The 17,106-nt window shown below is 55.3% G+C and overlaps 8 protein-coding genes across 8 annotated transcripts; 4 read left to right on the plus strand and 4 right to left on the minus strand.

Annotated features, from left to right (window-relative positions):
* Window positions 1–1,587: 1,587 nt before the first annotated feature.
* On the minus strand, window positions 1,588–3,199 carry N657DRAFT_572064 (uncharacterized protein; the record flags this gene model as incomplete). The annotated part of the gene is made up of 5 exons (XM_062788855.1): window positions 1,588–2,076; window positions 2,173–2,381; window positions 2,469–2,710; window positions 2,795–2,922; window positions 3,005–3,199. The coding sequence occupies 5 exons, from the start codon at window positions 3,197–3,199 to the stop codon at window positions 1,588–1,590; spliced, it is 1,263 nt and encodes a 420-aa protein (XP_062648444.1).
* An 81-nt stretch (window positions 3,200–3,280) lies between these two features.
* On the minus strand, window positions 3,281–4,174 carry N657DRAFT_401536 (uncharacterized protein). Its single transcript, XM_062787193.1, has one exon. The coding sequence runs from the start codon at window positions 3,955–3,957 to the stop codon at window positions 3,343–3,345; it is 615 nt and encodes a 204-aa protein (XP_062648445.1). The 5' UTR covers window positions 3,958–4,174; the 3' UTR covers window positions 3,281–3,342.
* Window positions 4,097–6,157, plus strand: N657DRAFT_571334 (FAD/NAD(P)-binding domain-containing protein; the record flags this gene model as incomplete). Its single annotated transcript, XM_062788800.1, has 4 exons — window positions 4,097–4,136; window positions 4,223–4,831; window positions 4,911–4,985; window positions 5,058–6,157. The coding sequence occupies 4 exons, from the start codon at window positions 4,097–4,099 to the stop codon at window positions 6,155–6,157; spliced, it is 1,824 nt and encodes a 607-aa protein (XP_062648446.1).
* A 3,307-nt stretch (window positions 6,158–9,464) lies between these two features.
* On the minus strand, window positions 9,465–10,769 carry N657DRAFT_572110 (P-loop containing nucleoside triphosphate hydrolase protein; the record flags this gene model as incomplete). Its single annotated transcript, XM_062788860.1, has 3 exons — window positions 9,465–9,856; window positions 9,934–10,577; window positions 10,636–10,769. The coding sequence occupies 3 exons, from the start codon at window positions 10,767–10,769 to the stop codon at window positions 9,465–9,467; spliced, it is 1,170 nt and encodes a 389-aa protein (XP_062648447.1).
* A 226-nt stretch (window positions 10,770–10,995) lies between these two features.
* Window positions 10,996–11,904, minus strand: N657DRAFT_401633 (uncharacterized protein). Its single transcript, XM_062787196.1, has one exon. The coding sequence runs from the start codon at window positions 11,803–11,805 to the stop codon at window positions 11,350–11,352; it is 456 nt and encodes a 151-aa protein (XP_062648448.1). The 5' UTR covers window positions 11,806–11,904; the 3' UTR covers window positions 10,996–11,349.
* Window position 11,905: 1 nt separating this feature from the next.
* Window positions 11,906–13,565, plus strand: N657DRAFT_401569 (glycosyltransferase family 1 protein). Its single transcript, XM_062787195.1, has one exon. It carries the CDS (start codon window positions 12,005–12,007, stop codon window positions 13,358–13,360), a length of 1,356 nt encoding a protein of 451 aa, XP_062648449.1. The 5' UTR covers window positions 11,906–12,004; the 3' UTR covers window positions 13,361–13,565.
* On the plus strand, window positions 13,566–14,449 carry N657DRAFT_401555 (uncharacterized protein). The gene is made up of 2 exons (XM_062787194.1): window positions 13,566–14,199; window positions 14,265–14,449. The coding sequence occupies exons 1-2, from the start codon at window positions 13,771–13,773 to the stop codon at window positions 14,340–14,342; spliced, it is 507 nt and encodes a 168-aa protein (XP_062648450.1). The 5' UTR covers window positions 13,566–13,770; the 3' UTR covers window positions 14,343–14,449.
* Window positions 14,450–15,924: 1,475 nt separating this feature from the next.
* N657DRAFT_633707 (NAD(P)-binding protein) lies at window positions 15,925–17,076 on the plus strand (the record flags this gene model as incomplete). Its single annotated transcript, XM_062791229.1, has 3 exons — window positions 15,925–15,939; window positions 15,993–16,741; window positions 16,809–17,076. The coding sequence occupies 3 exons, from the start codon at window positions 15,925–15,927 to the stop codon at window positions 17,074–17,076; spliced, it is 1,032 nt and encodes a 343-aa protein (XP_062648451.1).
* Between the last annotated feature and the right edge of the window lie 30 nt (window positions 17,077–17,106).

A 17,106-nucleotide genomic window follows, 5' to 3' on the forward strand; every position in this document is an offset into this window, starting at 1 on the left:
AACTAGCATTAATCACACCACCACAAGACCCTTTACTGCCCTGGTACATACTGTAGCAACAGCTTGGGCCCTGACGGTGACTGTCGCGTCCCGGGTTTATATGCACCCCACCTAACACAGCATGGCAGTTGTTGCATTATGACTCTCAATCTTGAGCGCCTCTGTCATGCATATGATGGACTTGGACACATTCAGCAACAGCTGTGCGGCATGACGAGAAGTTCACCATGTAGTTCAGGTTAGCAGCTCAACGTGCATTGAACAGGGTTCGTGATCAGGCCAGTTATGCCTGCTAGTACCTCCTTCAAAGACTGGACCCTGGCCTTTCAAAACTCCATCATGTCATCGCCCTCTGGCAAGAATGAGACGAAGTCGAGCTGACCTGTGGCACCCAAACTGGAAAAACAAAAAAGGCAGCCTTTGTCTTTGTTATGTTCAGTCTGCTTTCCAGTCCGGGTGCCTGCAAGTGCGATCAAGTCATCCGCCATGATGTTCGCCTTCAGCCCTTCAGTCGCTCCCTTTCTCTACCTTAGGGATAATGACGTTAATACGCTCCGGTGGCCAAGCAGTGCGGAATATGACAAGAGCGCCTGAGGTTTGCTTTGCTTAAGGCGACCGAGGGTGAGGTTGGAGAGTAGTTCAGGCCGCCGAGACTCGAAATATAAAATGGTGAGCGACATCCGGGCATCTACCAGCAGTTTGGAACCACAGCTTCAACTTACATCTTCCAAGACCAAGAACCACAGTCGCTTTGCGAAGTTCGTACAAATCCCCAGCTACCGTACTCTTGCCGTTCAAGCATCACAGCAACACCAGGAGTCAAGCCCATCCGGTCAACCACCAGCCGCCTCTGCCTGCACGGGAAACGTGAGTCTCGCCATAAGCATATGTTTTCCACATGATAGAAACCAAGCTACCGACACTTCAGCAGGCTCGATATCGCCAAAAAAAGTGCAAGAACGCATGGCGCAAATGCGCTGAGGAGTCCTGCACGCGCAAGGCTCAACGCTCCGACCACGCCCGCCTAGAACCCTGCGACGAAAATCGCCAGCCAAGACCCCGAACTAGACCCCTAATCGAAGAAGAAGGCTGGCTGATGCGAGGCAATCATGAGCGACTCCTTAGAGGCGGATAACAATAGCGAGAAGGAGCCAGAGGCCGATGATTATTGCGTGGTGCACGAATCCAACATTAACTAAAAGTGGTAGGATTGGAGAGAGTCTCGCTGGCCTGGACTCGAGCTGCGGTTCATTGGAGAGAGGGGTTCTGATACACGAAGAGCGCTGAGCGCTCTCAAGATTTTCATGATCCGAGTAGCGGAACAACACAACTGGCTGCCTACCTTACCTTACTTCGACCGATGAGTGAATGCTAGCATTCAATGAGTGATGCCTTTCCTGCTTCGAACTCGAGGTCTCCTGAAACCAGCATATCAGCGCGAGAGGTGCCGTCAAGTCTAGATCCGAATTATGTATAAAGTATATATATATCAAGCAGCTTGAGCCTCAGTCTACCTGGTAGCTTCGAAAGCTCTAAGTTTCTCGCAGTATTCCTCCCCCATTCCCCACCTTCCAGTACCTATGTTGTTCACCAAAGCCTCGGAGCCTTCGGCAGATTATTAGCATCCACCTCCTCGCTCACAACCGAAACCTCCATATGCTGGCGAATACTGCGATTCCTTCCCGGCTGGGTATCCCCGTCCGAATCGCTCCCCGCCTTGCCATCTTGCATCTGGACCATGATGCGCTCTTCGCTCTCGTTCAGCGTGGCCGTGACGGCCGTGACGTTGTACAGCGTGGGCGGTTCTCCGCGGCGGCGGTTGCCAGCAGCCCTGAGGGAGCTCCGACCCGCCCCAAAGGTGCGCAGCTCGCGGCTGCCGCCGAGGCCGCCGTTGGGGGTCTTGTTGTTGTTGGCCGTCAGTTTCTGTGATGACATCGTGCTGCGGAGCGATGTGATGAGCGGCGCCAGCCAGATCTTGAAGGCCGGGAAAATCATGGGCAGGTTGGTCGTCACGACGGCGACGAAGGTCTCGCGGACGGCCCAGGAGCCGGCGAGTTGCGCGCCGTTGACGGGGTCCTATTGAAGGTAGGAGGTTAGTCACACAAAGTTGGTGGGGAAGAAGTAGGGTAAGGTAAGGTAAGTTGGGAGGCACAGAGTGAAAATGGGGCGTACCAAGAAAATCATGGCGCAGCGCAAGATGGCAAATGCAACGACCAGCAGTCCGCCGCCAAAGACCACCATCAAGCCGGCCTTCTTCACAGGCTTGAGAGCCGACGCCCACAGCATGGGCAGCGGGATCGAGAGCAAGTACAGGTCTGTCGACACATTGAAGGCGAGATACATCCAGACGACCTGGTTCGATATGGCAGGCTGACAGACATCTGAGAAAAAACACCAAGCATGTCAGTGACAACTGGACACCGTACGAGTCACATAAAAGGGGTTATCAGTGTTTAGCAAGGACGCACTTCCTGGATCCGGGTTGATCTGCCAATACTTGTGGAACGGGCGGCAGGCCAGGTAGAGGTTGGTGGTGATGGCAACAAAGCTGGCGGCGAGGAAGCCGAAGCCAATGTTAACTCGGATCCGGTACTGCGTGCCCACGCCGGTGGTCAAGCGCCGGTAAAAGATAAGCAACGACAGCTTCAGGGACCAGAGCAGGACCGAATACGTCGACCAGCCGGCGATTTGGATCTTTGACCCAAGAACCCTATAGAGAGTAAAGTCAGAGGTTGACCTGTGCCCCATCCCGTTTGGAAGGTGTTTGGAGGAGGGAAGGGCATAAAACACCTACCTTGTCTGGTATTCCGGACTGTCCGGGCGGAGAGCTGCCCGTTGAGCATCTGTCATGCCGTTGTTGGCAAGCCCATGTGCGGCATGGCCGACCGAGTAGGCCAGGCCCGTCTCAGCGGCATGGCATATCTGAGAGGGTGGCGATGAGATAGTGTTCAACAACCGGAGGGATAATCAGGGCTAGGGAATCCAGAATTGAATGAATACGAACCGTGCCAACCCAGACCAGTATATCGTCCCATCGTAGCCCCTTGACGCCGACAATCTTGATGCGGGCAGCCGTTCGGAGGACTGTGAAGCACAGACCTATCGCAAGGAGCGTAAAGGCCTCAACGGTGAACTCCTGGAAGGCCTTTGCTGCAGCTGCCTGCGCTGCCTCGGCTGTGTTTGGGTCTGTTGACGACATTTTGCCTTGGCGGGACTAGAGCCAGGCCACGTACTGTTATCCGTAGCTGGCTGGGCGGCGAGGAGCCGAGGACTCGGCAAAAAGGGAGGACGGGAAAGAAATATAAAAAACGAGCGTGAGGGCAACTGATGAGCCCTTAAGTTTCATCCAATGGATGTTATGAACATCCCAACTCTTCGTGGGTTTCTCGGCCGCCGCAGACCGTTGATCACATCCTGAGCGGGATGAGAAATCCCCGCCGGTTGCTCTGGTTCAAACAAAGTTGCTTTGCCCGTTTCGTCTCCAGCAAGAAAAAGGCCATTGCATTTTGCCATCCCAGAAGCAATCGGGGGTTCCCACAATAAGGGCCAAGTGTGTGGCATTGGCATCCACAGTCCGGGTCTCCGAGAGAGCCCGTTGCAACGCTCACTCCGCTGGGTATTGCTTATTGCTCCTGTCGATCCAACGGCAGAGCCATTCTCCTCATCGCCACCACGTTTCTGGACCCACGCTCGCGCAATTTCGAACGGCAGGGCTTCTGGGGCCGTGGTCGGGCTCGGACAGGGCCCGGGAGCTCGGTAACAGGCTAGCGGCATGCGCGTAGCGCCGAACCAATGATGGCGTCCAATGGGCTCGGCTGGTACCCTGGCCGCCTCAGGGGGCGATATGCAGCTGGATTTACCCAAAAGGGCTAAAGACCCTCGGAGACGAGAACTCGGAATCCTCCCGTGCGGTCGGACAAGATACCGGATCCAGCAACGAGTCTGCCGATGCGACATTGTTCTGCAAGACAATGGCGAGTGGTGGGGTAACGTTGGCGCCTGAGGCGGCCCACGGTCGGGGTTGTTCGCGCTCGCCGATTTGCTTCTCTTCTACTGTCGTCGACTTCGTGAGGCCCAAGGGCAGCAGGACATCAGGATGGAGCGTGAGACGTTCGATTGTGTTGTGGTTGGCGCCGGTGAGCCTCCGCCAGCCACCCTCTATGCCTCTGGAACAAAAGAAACAACAAGAACGATGCGTACTGACCAACCATTGCTGCTGCAGGATGGTATGGCCTCGGGGCGGCCAAGCAGTACCACTTCACCCACCCGTCCGACTCCCTCGTCGTGTTCGATGGCCAGGAAACTTTGGGCGGCACCTGGGCAGCCGAGCGCCTGTATCCGGGCCTGAAGAGCAACAACCTGTGGGGGACCTACGAGTATCCCGACTTCCCCATGACCACGGCCAGGTTCGGCGTCGAGGAAGGCAGCCACGTGCCCGGCACCGTCGTCCATGACTATCTCAAGGCCTACGCCGCCGAATTTGGCATCGCCGAGCGCATTCGGCTGCGCACCAAGGTCCTGTCAGCCGAACACCAGGACGGCCCCGAAGGCGGCTGGGTCTTGACCATCTCCTCCGAGTCCTTGGGGGAGCAGCGCGTCTTCGCACGCCGGCTGATTGTGGCCACCGGCCAGACGTCGGACGCCTTTCTTCCGCATTTCGACGGCGAGGAAACCTTTGGTGGCCGCATCTTCCACGGCAAGCACTTCCCGCAGAACCGCGACACGCTGGGGACGGCCAAGTCGGCTGTGGTGTTGGGGGGCACCAAGTTTGCCTGGGACGCAGCGTATGCCTACGCCACCGCAGGCGTCGAGACGCACATGGTCATCCGGTGTAAGTTCGAACCTGCACCAAGTCTTGTTGTGATCAAGAAGTTAGTCGTTTGATCTCCATCGTTGACAGTAGAACTCAGCGTCCGGCCACGGTCCCGTGTGGATGGCGCCCACGCACGTCACGCCGCTGAAGAAGTGGATCGAGAAACTCGCCAGTACGGTCCCTCCCGCGTCCATGTCCCCTATTCCCAACGCATGGCTCTTCTGACACTCACCGTGGCTCTCAGATACCCGCCTCCTCACCTGGTTCAGCCCCTGCATCTGGGGCGAGGCCGACGGCTACCCAGGCATCCGCAACTTCCTCCACGGCACCGCCCTGGGGCGCAAGATCGTCGACATCTTCTGGGGCATCCTCGGCAATGATGTCCTAACCCTCAACAAGTTTGATTCGCACCCGGAGACGGCCAAGCTCAAGCCGTGGCTCGACGCCATGTTCGTTGCCACGAGCTTCAGCCTGCTCAACTACGAGACCGACTTCTTCCAGCTCGTCAAGGACGGCAAGATCCGCGTCCACATCAGCGACATCACTGGCCTCAGCCCAGGCAAGGTCCACCTCTCGGACGGCACCCAGCTCACGGCCGATGTGCTGCTTGCCGTCACGGGCTGGAAGCAAGTCCCGCCCCTCAAGTTCTTGCCCGAGGGTATTGAAAAGGAGCTCGGCCTCCCCCACTTCCCTGACCCCGAAACGAAACCCACCCCCGAAGACCTCGCCTCGCAGCAAGACCTGCTCGCCGAAGCCGACGCACAGATCCTGACCCGCTTCCCCCGCCTCAAGCACGAACCCGTCTGGAACAAGGCCTACATACCCCTCACACAACAAAAGGGCGTACACAGCACCGACGCCGTCACCCCCTGCACCCCGCTGACGCCCTTCATGCTGCACCGCTTCATGGTTCCGCCGTCGGCGCGCTTCCTGCGCACGCGCGACGTCGCCTTCGCCGGGTTCGTATCCAACTTCAGCAACATCATCACGGCCCACCTCCAGGGGCTGTGGATCGGGGCCTACTTTAAAGGGCTGTTGGTGTCAGACACCGTGGCTCCGGCACCGAGTCCGGGAAGGTTAGACGAGTTGCGCCGCGAGACCGTGCTGCATAATCGGTTTGGGCGCTGGCGGTATCCTGTCGATTGGGGCAATTCCAAGGTGCCGAGCTTTATCTTTGATGCGGTGCCGTATCTAGACTTGCTGCAGCGCGATTTGGGGATCGATCATCGGCGGAAGCGGGGTGTGCTCGCGCAGGTGTTGAGTCCGTATGGACCGGAGGACTATCGGACTGTTAATGAGGAGTGGGCGGCAAGGCAGAGGCATTTTGATCAGGTGGCTAGCTGAGGCTAATACTGAAGTTCTTTGTGATTGTTGATCTTCGTGTGCATCTGATACCCGCGTCTGGTCAATCAATTTAGCAACTTCAATGACGAGCTCTGACATCGTGTTTACACATGGAGGAGTGAGGAAGGAGCGAGAGCTTCATTTACACAGTACTGGCTCAAACCTCCAGACTTTCTCGGGGAGCGATTGGTCGCCACAGCAACTCCACACTGGATTGGCAACAGACACAGTGTTCAAAAGCTTCGCTTCTCAGTTACTGGATTAACCCGCAGTCAGGGTATTTTATAGAGGCCAGCCATTTGGGACTACTTGTACGGATGCTCACGCGATTCATATACCTCCACTCAGGCTCAGCCAGATCCCGACCCACATCCTCCCCATCTTCGCACAGACTCAGCCACTCGAGAGTGGTTGATTTAACTGCATGGATGGATGGATGGAATTATATTTCGCCCGGAGGCACGAAGCCTAAAAGGCCTTGGCACGCTAACTACATCCAATTCGTTGACGTTTCAATCATCAACTCGTATAATTGATCCAACTGCTCTTGGGAGTGCCGCACAGATTTTATTGCGCTCACATGATTTGAACGGTGCGGCATGATGTGGAAGAAAGCCTGGTTAGCTGCCTCGGAGCCGGAAAAGGGAAAGTTGTGGGAATATTTGAACCAGGTGAGGAGTACGGTATGTTGCTGTGACGCGGGACGATGTTGGGTCATCCACCACCACATCGCGACGTATTGCATTGCAACGCTCAATTGAACTGCAATGTGTCGTATCACAAAACTGAATGTATCGCTCAATTGAACTATGCTCAATTAAACGTATCGCATTATATCAGTCAAGCCCACTGCCAGCAGATCGACAGGGAGGTGAACTGTAACAGCATCATGACACGGCGCGAGGTCCACGTAGAAGGGTTAGGGTTCATATAGTCATATTATCTCTCTGCATCACTGACTGTGTCAGTTATGCCACTCGACGCATTTGGGTACGATGGAACGAGGCTCAATTGAGCCATCAAGAGCAATTCAATTGATGGATTTGAGCTCAATGCAGTTCGATTGTGTGCTGCGATGCGCTGTGGTGGTGGTGGATGGCCCCACATAATCCCGCGTCACAGGCCATCTCGGCCATATACAGATCCGTACACAGATAGTCCTAAATGGCCGCCTCATTTTATCAGTTATTCCAGTTTTACGGATCCGTAATCCCACTAACATCATGTTCACTTTTGCCCCGTCATACCGTATCTACCTGGCTTTTGGAAACAATGATTAGTGTTCATTCACATACAGTTCCTCCTCTAAATGATTGTGGTGCGGTTCAACAGACAGGAGTCCCTACATATTTTGAAAATCTGCCCTTTCAACAACCACCTACTCACCTTAAATCTAGAAAATCGGAGTATAGGGCAAGGTTCTTGAAGAGTTTTTCACTCAGAATACTTTTTGTTGCACAAAAATCGGGTCCTTGTTGCGTTGAGTTTGGAGTTTTAAAAGCACCACTGTCGTCTAAGTCAAGCATAGTTAACAATCATTCCAGGGGTGGACAGTACCGTAAATCACCACTTAGTTACCTTGATTGCCTCGCCACGACTGATTCACAACAACACACATACCAACGTCAATAAACGACCAGTATCTTAGCAAGTCGATCATTACGACTTCAGGCTTCCGTTGGACTTGGATAAGGGAGCCCGGAAACATGCGGCTTCTCGTGTCTGACGTGGGCAAGGAAGGCTGCAGGAAGCCGATCATCTGCTTGCTTGAAGTCCCCCGACTAAACGTGGGGAATTAAGCTAGGGTCCGGGCTTCAGGTTCGCACAGCATTCGCTGCGGCTCATTATCGATGAGGTTGTTATAAAAGTCTTTTGGGAAAGATTCCAGCATAATTATTGAGAAGGAAGAGATAGGCAGAAGACGGTGTTACCCAAGGGTGCCCTGTTCATTCGTCTATGCCGGGGCGGCGGGCGGAGGTCGAGCCGCTGGCGGGATGGAGGGCTGCGGTGACGAACCACAAACTCATTGCGATGTGGTCGGTGGTGAAAAGGAGCACGGGGGCGAGTTTCGTTAGAAATTTCAAGTCAGCTCCGGTAGACTGTTGGACATATGCCAGTGAGTTTAGCAAGGATTTTCCTAAACTCCAATCCTGTAGCCTGCTGCTAGTGTACGACTCAAGTTACTGACTGGAACCAGGCATGGACCCATGGACTCATGAGAATCACGATGCCATTTGAGATACCCTCAGAAAGGTGACCGACATTGCTGTAACTTCCTACAGCCTCATGATTATAAACCCTCTCTGTACACAGTTTATTCAATGGCAGTTTGTAAGGTAGGGTCCATATACGGTAGTTAGAGTGACATTAACATCGAGGATAGCGAGGAAGAGCATCGAAGCTCCTTCCGTCCCAGTGGCTTCTTAGGGTGATGGGGCATCAGCGGTTTAGGGCGGCGATTGTGTTTCATTTTGAAAGGCCAGGTTGTGCTGGGGTTTGCGCATCATCTGGTATGCAAGCGGCGTCGAGGAGCAGTTGAATCCATATGGGCATATTCGGCTGGTAGCGATGACTGTTGCTGATGGGTGGGTGAAATGTATTATCGAGAATGCCAGGCTCCTTGCTGGCTGGGCGACGTAGGAAGAATGCGCTGATACAAGGGTTAGTCGTGATCAAAGCATTGGGTTGAAGAAAAGGGTCTTCTGAAGAGCTCATGGGGGGGACCAGGAGGAACAGGGGAGCTCCAAGGCGGTGGAAGGTGAAGCGCATGCGCTCATGTCCAGGGATGCTGCAGATGACTGCTTCGCGCTGGAGATGAGCGGCGATGACGATATCAAAAGACTAGGAGGTAGATGCTTCGCAGATAAGACCAGCGATGAGAATACTAAGAAACAGAGCGTCGGTTTCAATGTGGGAGAGGCGTGGATGGAGGTGCGGCGAGCATGAACGAACGACGCGAAAGACTTAAGAGTGATATCACCCTCCCGGCTGGGGCGCCAACTCATTGCCCGAAACCGTGTGTATTCTTGCCACTGACAGCGGGACACGGGAGGGCAACAGCAAATGAAGTGTGTGGGTAATACCAACCCAATTCTCATCATGAGTGGCATCAATGGGCCATAAACCGAGCAGCAAAGCTGTCCTCGGGTCGCCAAGGGTATCTTCAGCTCATAGCTCTCGGTATAGCCCCGAGATATCTAGCCAGCCCATGTCGGCCATGTCGGCCATGTCGCCCTCCCAACTCCTCATCTTTCCGGAACTCTACCGGCCCTGCCAACCGCAATTTCTTCCGAATCCTGAAGCAACCTCAGCCCATCAACTCGACGCCGTTCCGTATCGCTCCCACGACCGCCGACGTCTGTATCGCCTCGTGGGCACCACTTGATACCCTGTGCTCAACCTCAGCCAGGGCGTCCAGCCAGGTAATCATGACCTGGGGCTTGACCTCCAGTTTGACCAGCTCTTCTGATAGCGCCGTGATGATGTCGGCGAGGGCCAGCCCCTGGGCCACTTTGAGTGTGTTAATGGTCGACAGGCAGGACGTGACGTCGCTGGTGCTGAGTAGCGTGTTGAGTATCTTCTTAATGGCGTCCGGTGGCGGGGCGGCGACGCAGTTGTAGATGGTTTGCGTGGTGATGGTCTCACGGACGATGTCCTTGTCCGGGATTTTTGGCGCGTCGCGCGGTTGGAGCGGTGTACCTAGTTCTTGGGTCAGCGTATACGCCGCAATACACGCACACTCCACAGGAAAAAGAAAAAACCCCATGGAGGCATACTTGACGCATGGCACGCCTGCAGCACGTTGAGCGCCCGACGCATGTCACCCTTGCTTAGCCGCACCAACGAGTCGGTCGCGTCGGGCGTGATCTTGACATGCTCCTCCTCGATTACCTTGTCCACCAGGACGCGGATGTCCTGCTCCCTCAGCGGGCTGAAGCGGAACCTCGTGCACCGCGACAGAAGGGCCGGGCTGAGCTTGTGGGAGTAATTCGCGATGATGCAGAAGCGCGTGTTGGCCGTGTACTTCTCCATGATGCGGCGGAGGGCCATCTGCGCGGTGTTGGTCATGGCGTCGGCCTCGTCGAGAATGATGAGCTTGAAGCCGGCGATGCCCGACCGCGATGCCGACGAGCCCATGGTGAAGATCTGCCTTGTGGAGGCGAAGGTCTTGATCTGCTCGCGCACAACGTCGATGCCGCGGTCGTCGGAGGCGTTAAGCTCGAGCACCATTTGGCGCATGTTCTCGGAGCCGTAAATGCGGCGGGCGAGGGCGAGGATGGTGGACGTCTTGCCCGTGCCGGGCGGGCCATAGAGCAAGAGGTGGGGTAACCGGTTCGAGTCGACGAACTTGTTGATGGTGGCGAGGATGTCTTGGTGGCCCGACACGTCGGCGAGGGATACTGGGCGATATTTCTCGACCCTGATCGCAGGTTAATGGGGTAAGCAGATCGCCAAAGCTTCAGAATGAAATTCCGCACCATGGCAAACTGTCCTCGGCCTCGACGGGCAGATTTGCGGCGCTGCGCTTGCCCTTGGCCGTGGCATCCGAGGAGAAGGTGATGTCCTTAGAGGGTTGGACATCAACGTCCATTTCATCTTCAAAGTCGGACATGTTGGCCGCTCAATTTTGGTTCCGAAATGTCGAGTCGTGTTGTGAGTCCGCTCTCGGTCTTAGCGTCGCCTCAGCCGTCAATTCGATGGTGGTTTTTTGCGCCGATGCACGAATTACTGTGTCGAGGAACGCGCTCGACGCGTCTGTGGCTGGGTCAATTAAAACTGACGCCACAGGAGCACGGCCACACAAGGTGGGGCTCTCTCTCTTCATCGGTTCTCCGAGTCCACCGCACATGATTCTCCTTCCGTCGGGACCCTGAGCAAGAAGATTCCCTACATGTTGCCATCTTGTTGAACCTTCTCCCAGAAACGGCCCATTTTGGCCATTAACTCAGCCCACAATGAACGGCATCGCTTCTGCGCTTCGCAAGAAGTGACAGCCGCCTTTGAATCCTTCCAATCAATCCGGAGCACATCATCCTCTACATCTGCTGTAGGTAATTTCTGTACCTCCGACTATAAGATTGGTATTTGACGTTCTTTACTCTTAGACCAGGGTTTTCTGTCCGCAGGTGTATTACCCTCCAATCACATTGGCACAGTGGATTACAATTTCACAATCCATACCTACCTAACTCTCACACAGCCCTGAGCTGAGCTTCGTCAGCCACAGTGGCTTTATCATTCTTTACTTGATTCGGATACCACGACGACATTAATCCGTATTTGTCGTCACCTGCAAGCCACAAAACTAGCCGCCGTGTGTTGTTGTGTGTACGCCCAGATTTGGCATGGCGGTGTGCTTCCAAACACCTCGATCTCGCTAATCCCTCACCATCCCGGGCATCCAGTGCGATCCGACCTCTGACCTGAGCGTCGGGCAGGACTGTGGGCGGTGGCTCGAAGAGCGCAGCATTTCTCAGCCCTGCCACGCCTCTGGCACCGGAGAAACTCGGCTTTGTCGTAGGGTTGGAACTTCGGAGGTCGGAACGATGGCCTGTCCGAACGCAACTCCAATGCCAGGTCCAGGACCCTCGACAAACTGACTTTGTCTCATCCTGCTGTCCGTGAGGCACTCCTTGTTCGTCAAACATGGCGACAAGCCTTCATTGCCCAGTGGTAGCCAGTTTAATCTTATAAAGGTCATATACTCAGGTCCTCCCGTTGCTCCCACTCCTGTTGTCCAAACGCAAACTTGCATGTACAGCGCTCTGCTACCTCTTGGTTCTTTTTGACATTGCATGTTCAACCGCATCTTACTCAAACACCTACATATCCATATCCATTTGCGCCATGGTTGTCGACAACAAACCCGTCATCGTCGCCACTGCCTTTCCCGTCCCCGGCCACACCGCCCCCCTTCTCCAGATATGCGAGCATTTAGTTAAGAGGGGTTTCAACACAATCTATTTCATTACCGGTGCCGATTTCAAGTCTCCGATCGAGAAGCTAGGGGCCGAGTTCATCGAGAACCCATGGCCTTGGAAGGAGCTCCTCGCGAAGGCTCCGACACAGGCGGATCCCATGTGGGATATGAAGCATATCTTCGGCGACTCGATTCCAGTCGCGCACCGTCTCCTGAAGGAAACGCTTGAACGGGTCCGGAGGGAGCACCCTCACCGCGAAGTCCTCATCCTCCACGAGAGCGTCTCCAACGGTCTCGCACCTTTCGTCTACGGGGCACCTCTTCCCAAAGGCTACACATCCCTTCCCAAAGTCATCACCTTCCACTCTAGCATCTATGCCACAATGAACGAGAAGGTCCCTCCCTTTGGCCCAGGCCTGCCCTACGACCCCACGCCCGAGAACATCGCCCTCTGGGGATCCATCAACGACCAAATGAAGCCCCTCCTCTTAAACGTGATGGAGCACTACGACAATCACTTCAAGGCCGTTGGCGCAACCCGCGCCATAACCGGCTCCCTGTTCGAACTGTTCCTCAACACGGGCGACGTAGCACTCATGGCCACGAGCGCCAGCTTGGAGTACCCCCTCCCCGTTCCCAACCCCAAACTGCGCTTCATCGGTGGCCTGCCGCTGAAGCCCCTCAGCCTGAGCTTTGTCTTCCCCGCCTGGTGGTCCACCATCACCTCCAACGCGGCCCTCCCGGCCGACTTGCCCGACAAGAAGAAGCTCGTCTTCGTCACCCAGGGCACCATCCACCGCGACTACACCGAGCTCATCGTCCCGACCATCCACGCCCTCGCCGACCGGACCGACCTGATCGTCGTCGCCACCCTCGGCCAGCAGGGCGCCAAGCTCGACAGCAGCGTCACCGTTCCCGCAAACACCATCGTGGTCGACTACTTCCCCTACGATCCCCTTCTGGCCCACGCCGACGTGTTTGTTTCCAACGCCGGCTACGGCGGGTTCATGCAGGGCATCATGAACGGCGTGCCCATGGTCCTGGCGGGTACCGTCGCCGACAAGGCCGAGGTGTCGGCTCGCGCGGAGTATGCCGGCGTGGCCGTCAACTTGAGGGCGCAGAAGCCGAGCGAGCAGACCATCAGGGCGGCGGTGGAGAAGGTGTTGGGGGAGCCGAAGTTCAAGACGAGGGCGTTGGAGTTGAAGGAGGAGAACGAGGCCCTGGATTCGTTGGGGTCGGTGGAGAGGATTATTGAGGAGGTGATGGGGAGTCAGCCTGAGTAGATGGCATTGGAAGTGGAGGAGCAGCTGGGACGGTGCTGTTCCGTTGAGTGCCTGCCTGGCTAAATTGCTCTTACCTGGTAAGAGCTGTAGTGCTGTATGTACCTTCCATAGACCGTCGCAAGCCGGTACGTGTCTCTAATCAAGTCATGTCAGATACACCTTAGCCCCCGTCACTCCTTACTTCGAAGAGAATCGAGAGTCGCACCCAGGCGTCCTCAATCCGGTCTGGTAAATCCAAATCCCACTGTTCCCCAGCACAATCATCCCAGACTCATGTGGTATCGCAACAACCTTTGTCTTCCGTTCAGTCTTTCAGGATCGCTCTTCTTGCCTCGATACTCTGATCAATCATACCTGGCTTTGTTTTTTTTTTGCAATCCTAAGTTGCCAAGCTGCGATCATGTTCGACAATGAGGGAATGTCTAAGAACGAGACCGTGTCCAACAGCGAGACCGTGGCCAACGGCGAGGACATGCCCGGCAACGAGGCTATGTCCAACAACGAGGACATTTCCAGTAACGAAGACGTGCCCGACAACGAGACTATATCCGACGACGAGACCATATCCGACAGCGAGACTGTGTCCAACAGTGAGGTCATGTCCAGTAGCGAGGCCGTACCCGGCAATTAGGCTATGTCCAACAACGAGACCGTGTCCGCCGACGAGACCATGTCCAACAGCGGAACCGTGTCCAACAGTGAGGCCATGCCCGGCAACCAGGCCATATCCAACCACGAGGACGTTTCCAGCAACGAGGACATACCCGGCAAGGAGGGCATGCCCAGCAACGAGGATACGGTTCAGGACACCAAGAACAAGCCGCGGTACAAAGACAACGGTGAGTTGTATTTCCTTTTATCATTGAACTAGGTTCATAATTGCTAACTTGAAGTTGGTCGCAAGGATGATTACTTGTGGTACGCGAACAACAGAAACGGGCGCCGCGCCAACCTTCCGCCATTCAGTGTCGAGCAGGCATGACGACTGCTCTGAAGCCATGTGCCCACAATCAGTCCACTAACTCTATCCAGAACAAACGGCTCTGGCTCTATCCAGGCAAGATTTATTGCCGATTTGAGGTCCAGCCTGGTCAACTCTGTTGTCACAATGTAAGGATCCGATTCTTGAGCGCAACTGAACAGGTTGGGTTATTCCTAGTTTCATGTTGCTTCTGACCAATCCTATAGAGAGTGTACGAGCAACGGACCAGCTTGGTAAAGCACGTTGAAAAAATGCATAAGCGCAACGGCGAGGCGGTCACTGTTGTGAGGCGATGGGGCACACCGAAGAGGGCGGAGTTTTGGGCTATAGATCGAAAGTGACTCGGACCAAGTCTATCTTTCTTCATACATTGCCGATCCATTCCTGACTTGGATCCCAGGATTCTATCGCGACCTACGCACGTACGCTGAGACTCGAGACAATCCGAACTGAAGAACGCCAGCCAGACCCGCACGCAACCGCATCCCACCCCATGCCCCCTGGCCCGGGGCAGGTTGAAGAGGCGCCCGAGCACCAAGTTCTGACCCGTCGCATGTAAGCCGACTTCCCAGTGAAGACATCTCGGTTGGGACCGGAGAGTCGTACATTCCAACCTTGCAGGTGGTTTGTTCGCGACCGAGGAGCCTCACATCCAAACTTTGATGTCCCTACCTTCACTTCGTAATCTCTTCGCTATCGTCATCTTCAATCAGTTTGTTCTTAGTTATGTTCTTCTCCACTATTTTCTTCTCATCCTTCTTTTCAAGTTCCTACACTTCTCGTTCGTCATTCTTTTCCTTCCAGTTCATTTCTGTCATTGTTTAGAAACTGCGTGATTTTGCAGTCTAATCAGCCCCTGTTATGTGACTTGATGTCAGGCCACTTCATGAACAACGGATTTACTAACCGTCTGGTACTACTGGTGTTGAAAGCCTCTGCCTCTGGTTCTACGACAGAACAAGTTTCTCAGCCGGTCTCCACAACTGAATAATCCCACTTCGAGAAGGGATGGTGGGACACTGGGGAACAGCTGATTTCCATACGGTTTCGTGTTCGCATCGACTGTCCAGCGCTTTCACCCGCGGGGGGGGTAAGCGGGATTCAGCGGGACGTACGCAGACACTTCAGTTATGGCCTGGAAACTCTTCTAAATAGTCAAGTCGGTATGCGACAATGAAATACCGGCATTATTTTCTATGCTACTCTGCCTCATATAAGCGACGTGGAGCCCCAACGATTAGTTGTCATTGGCCAAGCGTTTGTTGAAATCAGCACATGCGGTCCGCGGATGATGAGCGAGTGCCTGTAATGAAGACGTCATCGACTCATCCATCGAGAAGGGGAAACTCGCAGGGACAAGTAAATCAGATAAACTCTGAAGCACAATGTTCCCGTCAAACTCCAGTTCGGTCTTGGAATATCAATGGCCAGCAGATCAATTGCCGGGCAGAGTCGTCTTTTGGCAGTTTTTCGTCTCTATACTCAACCCTATTCTCGGCCGTGCGGCAGACCATCGACAAACATCGTAAGACAACCAAGACACTTCTCAGCAACGAGCTGCCGCAGCAGCAAAGTCCCAAACATGCAAACGATCAAAGTACGTCAATCCACTGACCTCAGAGACATGCAATGGTAACAACGGCCTCTTAGAACACACTCGCCGAAAACTTTGGCGGCGAAGCAGTCGCGAAACTGGGCTCAGTCCAGTTCAGACTGGACGACACCCCGGACCTCTCGGGCAAGGTCGCCGTCGTGACGGGAGGCAGCGAAGGCATCGGCTTCGGCGTGGTGTACACGCTGCTGAAGCACAACATTGCCAAGGCGTACATCCTCTCTGTCTCCCAGGAGGTCGTCGAGGGCGCCAAGGACGCCATCGCGAAGGAGCTTGGCCAGGACAAGGCGGATTGCACCGTCTGGATGCAGGCCGACCTCAGCGACTGGCCGCGCGTCAAGGAGGTGGCCGAGACGGTCAAGCGCGACAGCGACCGGCTCGACATACTCGTCAACAATGCCGGCCGCGGCATCATGACGCATCAGCTGACCGACTATGGAGTCGACCGGCACATGGCCGTCAACCACTTTGGCCACGTCATCCTCACCAGCTACCTCCTGCCGCTGATGAAGAAGACGGAAGCGCAGGGCAACACGGTGCGCATCAGCAACCAGGCCAGCAACCTCCACCACGGGGCGCCCAGCGACACCACGTTTGCGAGCCTGGACGACATCAACCGAGACGTGGGGCCCAATGGCGAGTACGGGCGGAGCAAGCTAGCCGTCATGCTGTACACGCGGTGGTTTGATCGCAAGGTGACGAGGAACGGACACCCGAACATCGTCATGAACGCCACACATCCGGGGTTTGTTAGCTCCAAGCAGAGCCGGACGGACATCTTCGAAGCGTTAGTAATTACCCAACCTCATGCCAGTTCCGGATAAGTGCGCATTTTGCTAACGGTGGCGATGCAGGTTTCCACTCGGGGGTTTCGCCATGTCCTATCTCGTGGAGCCTTTCAAGAAGGACCAATTCGAGGGCGCAGTGCCCACCGTGTTCGCGGCGACGGTGGCGGACAAGGGGGGTCAGTATCTGTGCGCGCCCGCCATCCCGGAGCCGGGAAGTGAGATGTCGCAGAGCGAGGAACTGGCCGACCGGTTGATGGAGCTCACGAGCAGCGTTATCAAAGAGAAGATGCGGGGCGAGCACGCTGGGTTGTTTGACGATCTTGCGCTGTGCTGAATCGCCGGTGGAGTCCTGCATCGGGCAGAT

The sequence above is a fragment of the Parathielavia appendiculata genome (genome assembly GCF_033297405.1).
Source record: "Parathielavia appendiculata strain CBS 731.68 unplaced genomic scaffold N657scaffold_5, whole genome shotgun sequence".
NCBI lineage: Eukaryota > Fungi > Ascomycota > Sordariomycetes > Sordariales > Chaetomiaceae > Parathielavia > Parathielavia appendiculata.

Excerpts from the sequence above, each read along its gene's own strand:
- N657DRAFT_401536 (XM_062787193.1), bottom strand. The coding sequence starts at position 3,957 with ATGTCGCATCGGCAGACTCGTTGCTGGATCCGGTATCTTGTCCGACCG.
- N657DRAFT_401633 (XM_062787196.1), bottom strand. The coding sequence starts at position 11,805 with ATGTTTGACGAACAAGGAGTGCCTCACGGACAGCAGGATGAGACAAAG.
- N657DRAFT_401569 (XM_062787195.1), top strand. The coding sequence starts at position 12,005 with ATGGTTGTCGACAACAAACCCGTCATCGTCGCCACTGCCTTTCCCGTC.
- N657DRAFT_401555 (XM_062787194.1), top strand. The coding sequence starts at position 13,771 with ATGAGGGAATGTCTAAGAACGAGACCGTGTCCAACAGCGAGACCGTGG. Across the intron at positions 14,200-14,264 it reads GCCGCGGTACAAAGACAACG|GATGATTACTTGTGGTACGC; the intron begins GTGAGTTGTATT and ends GTTGGTCGCAAG.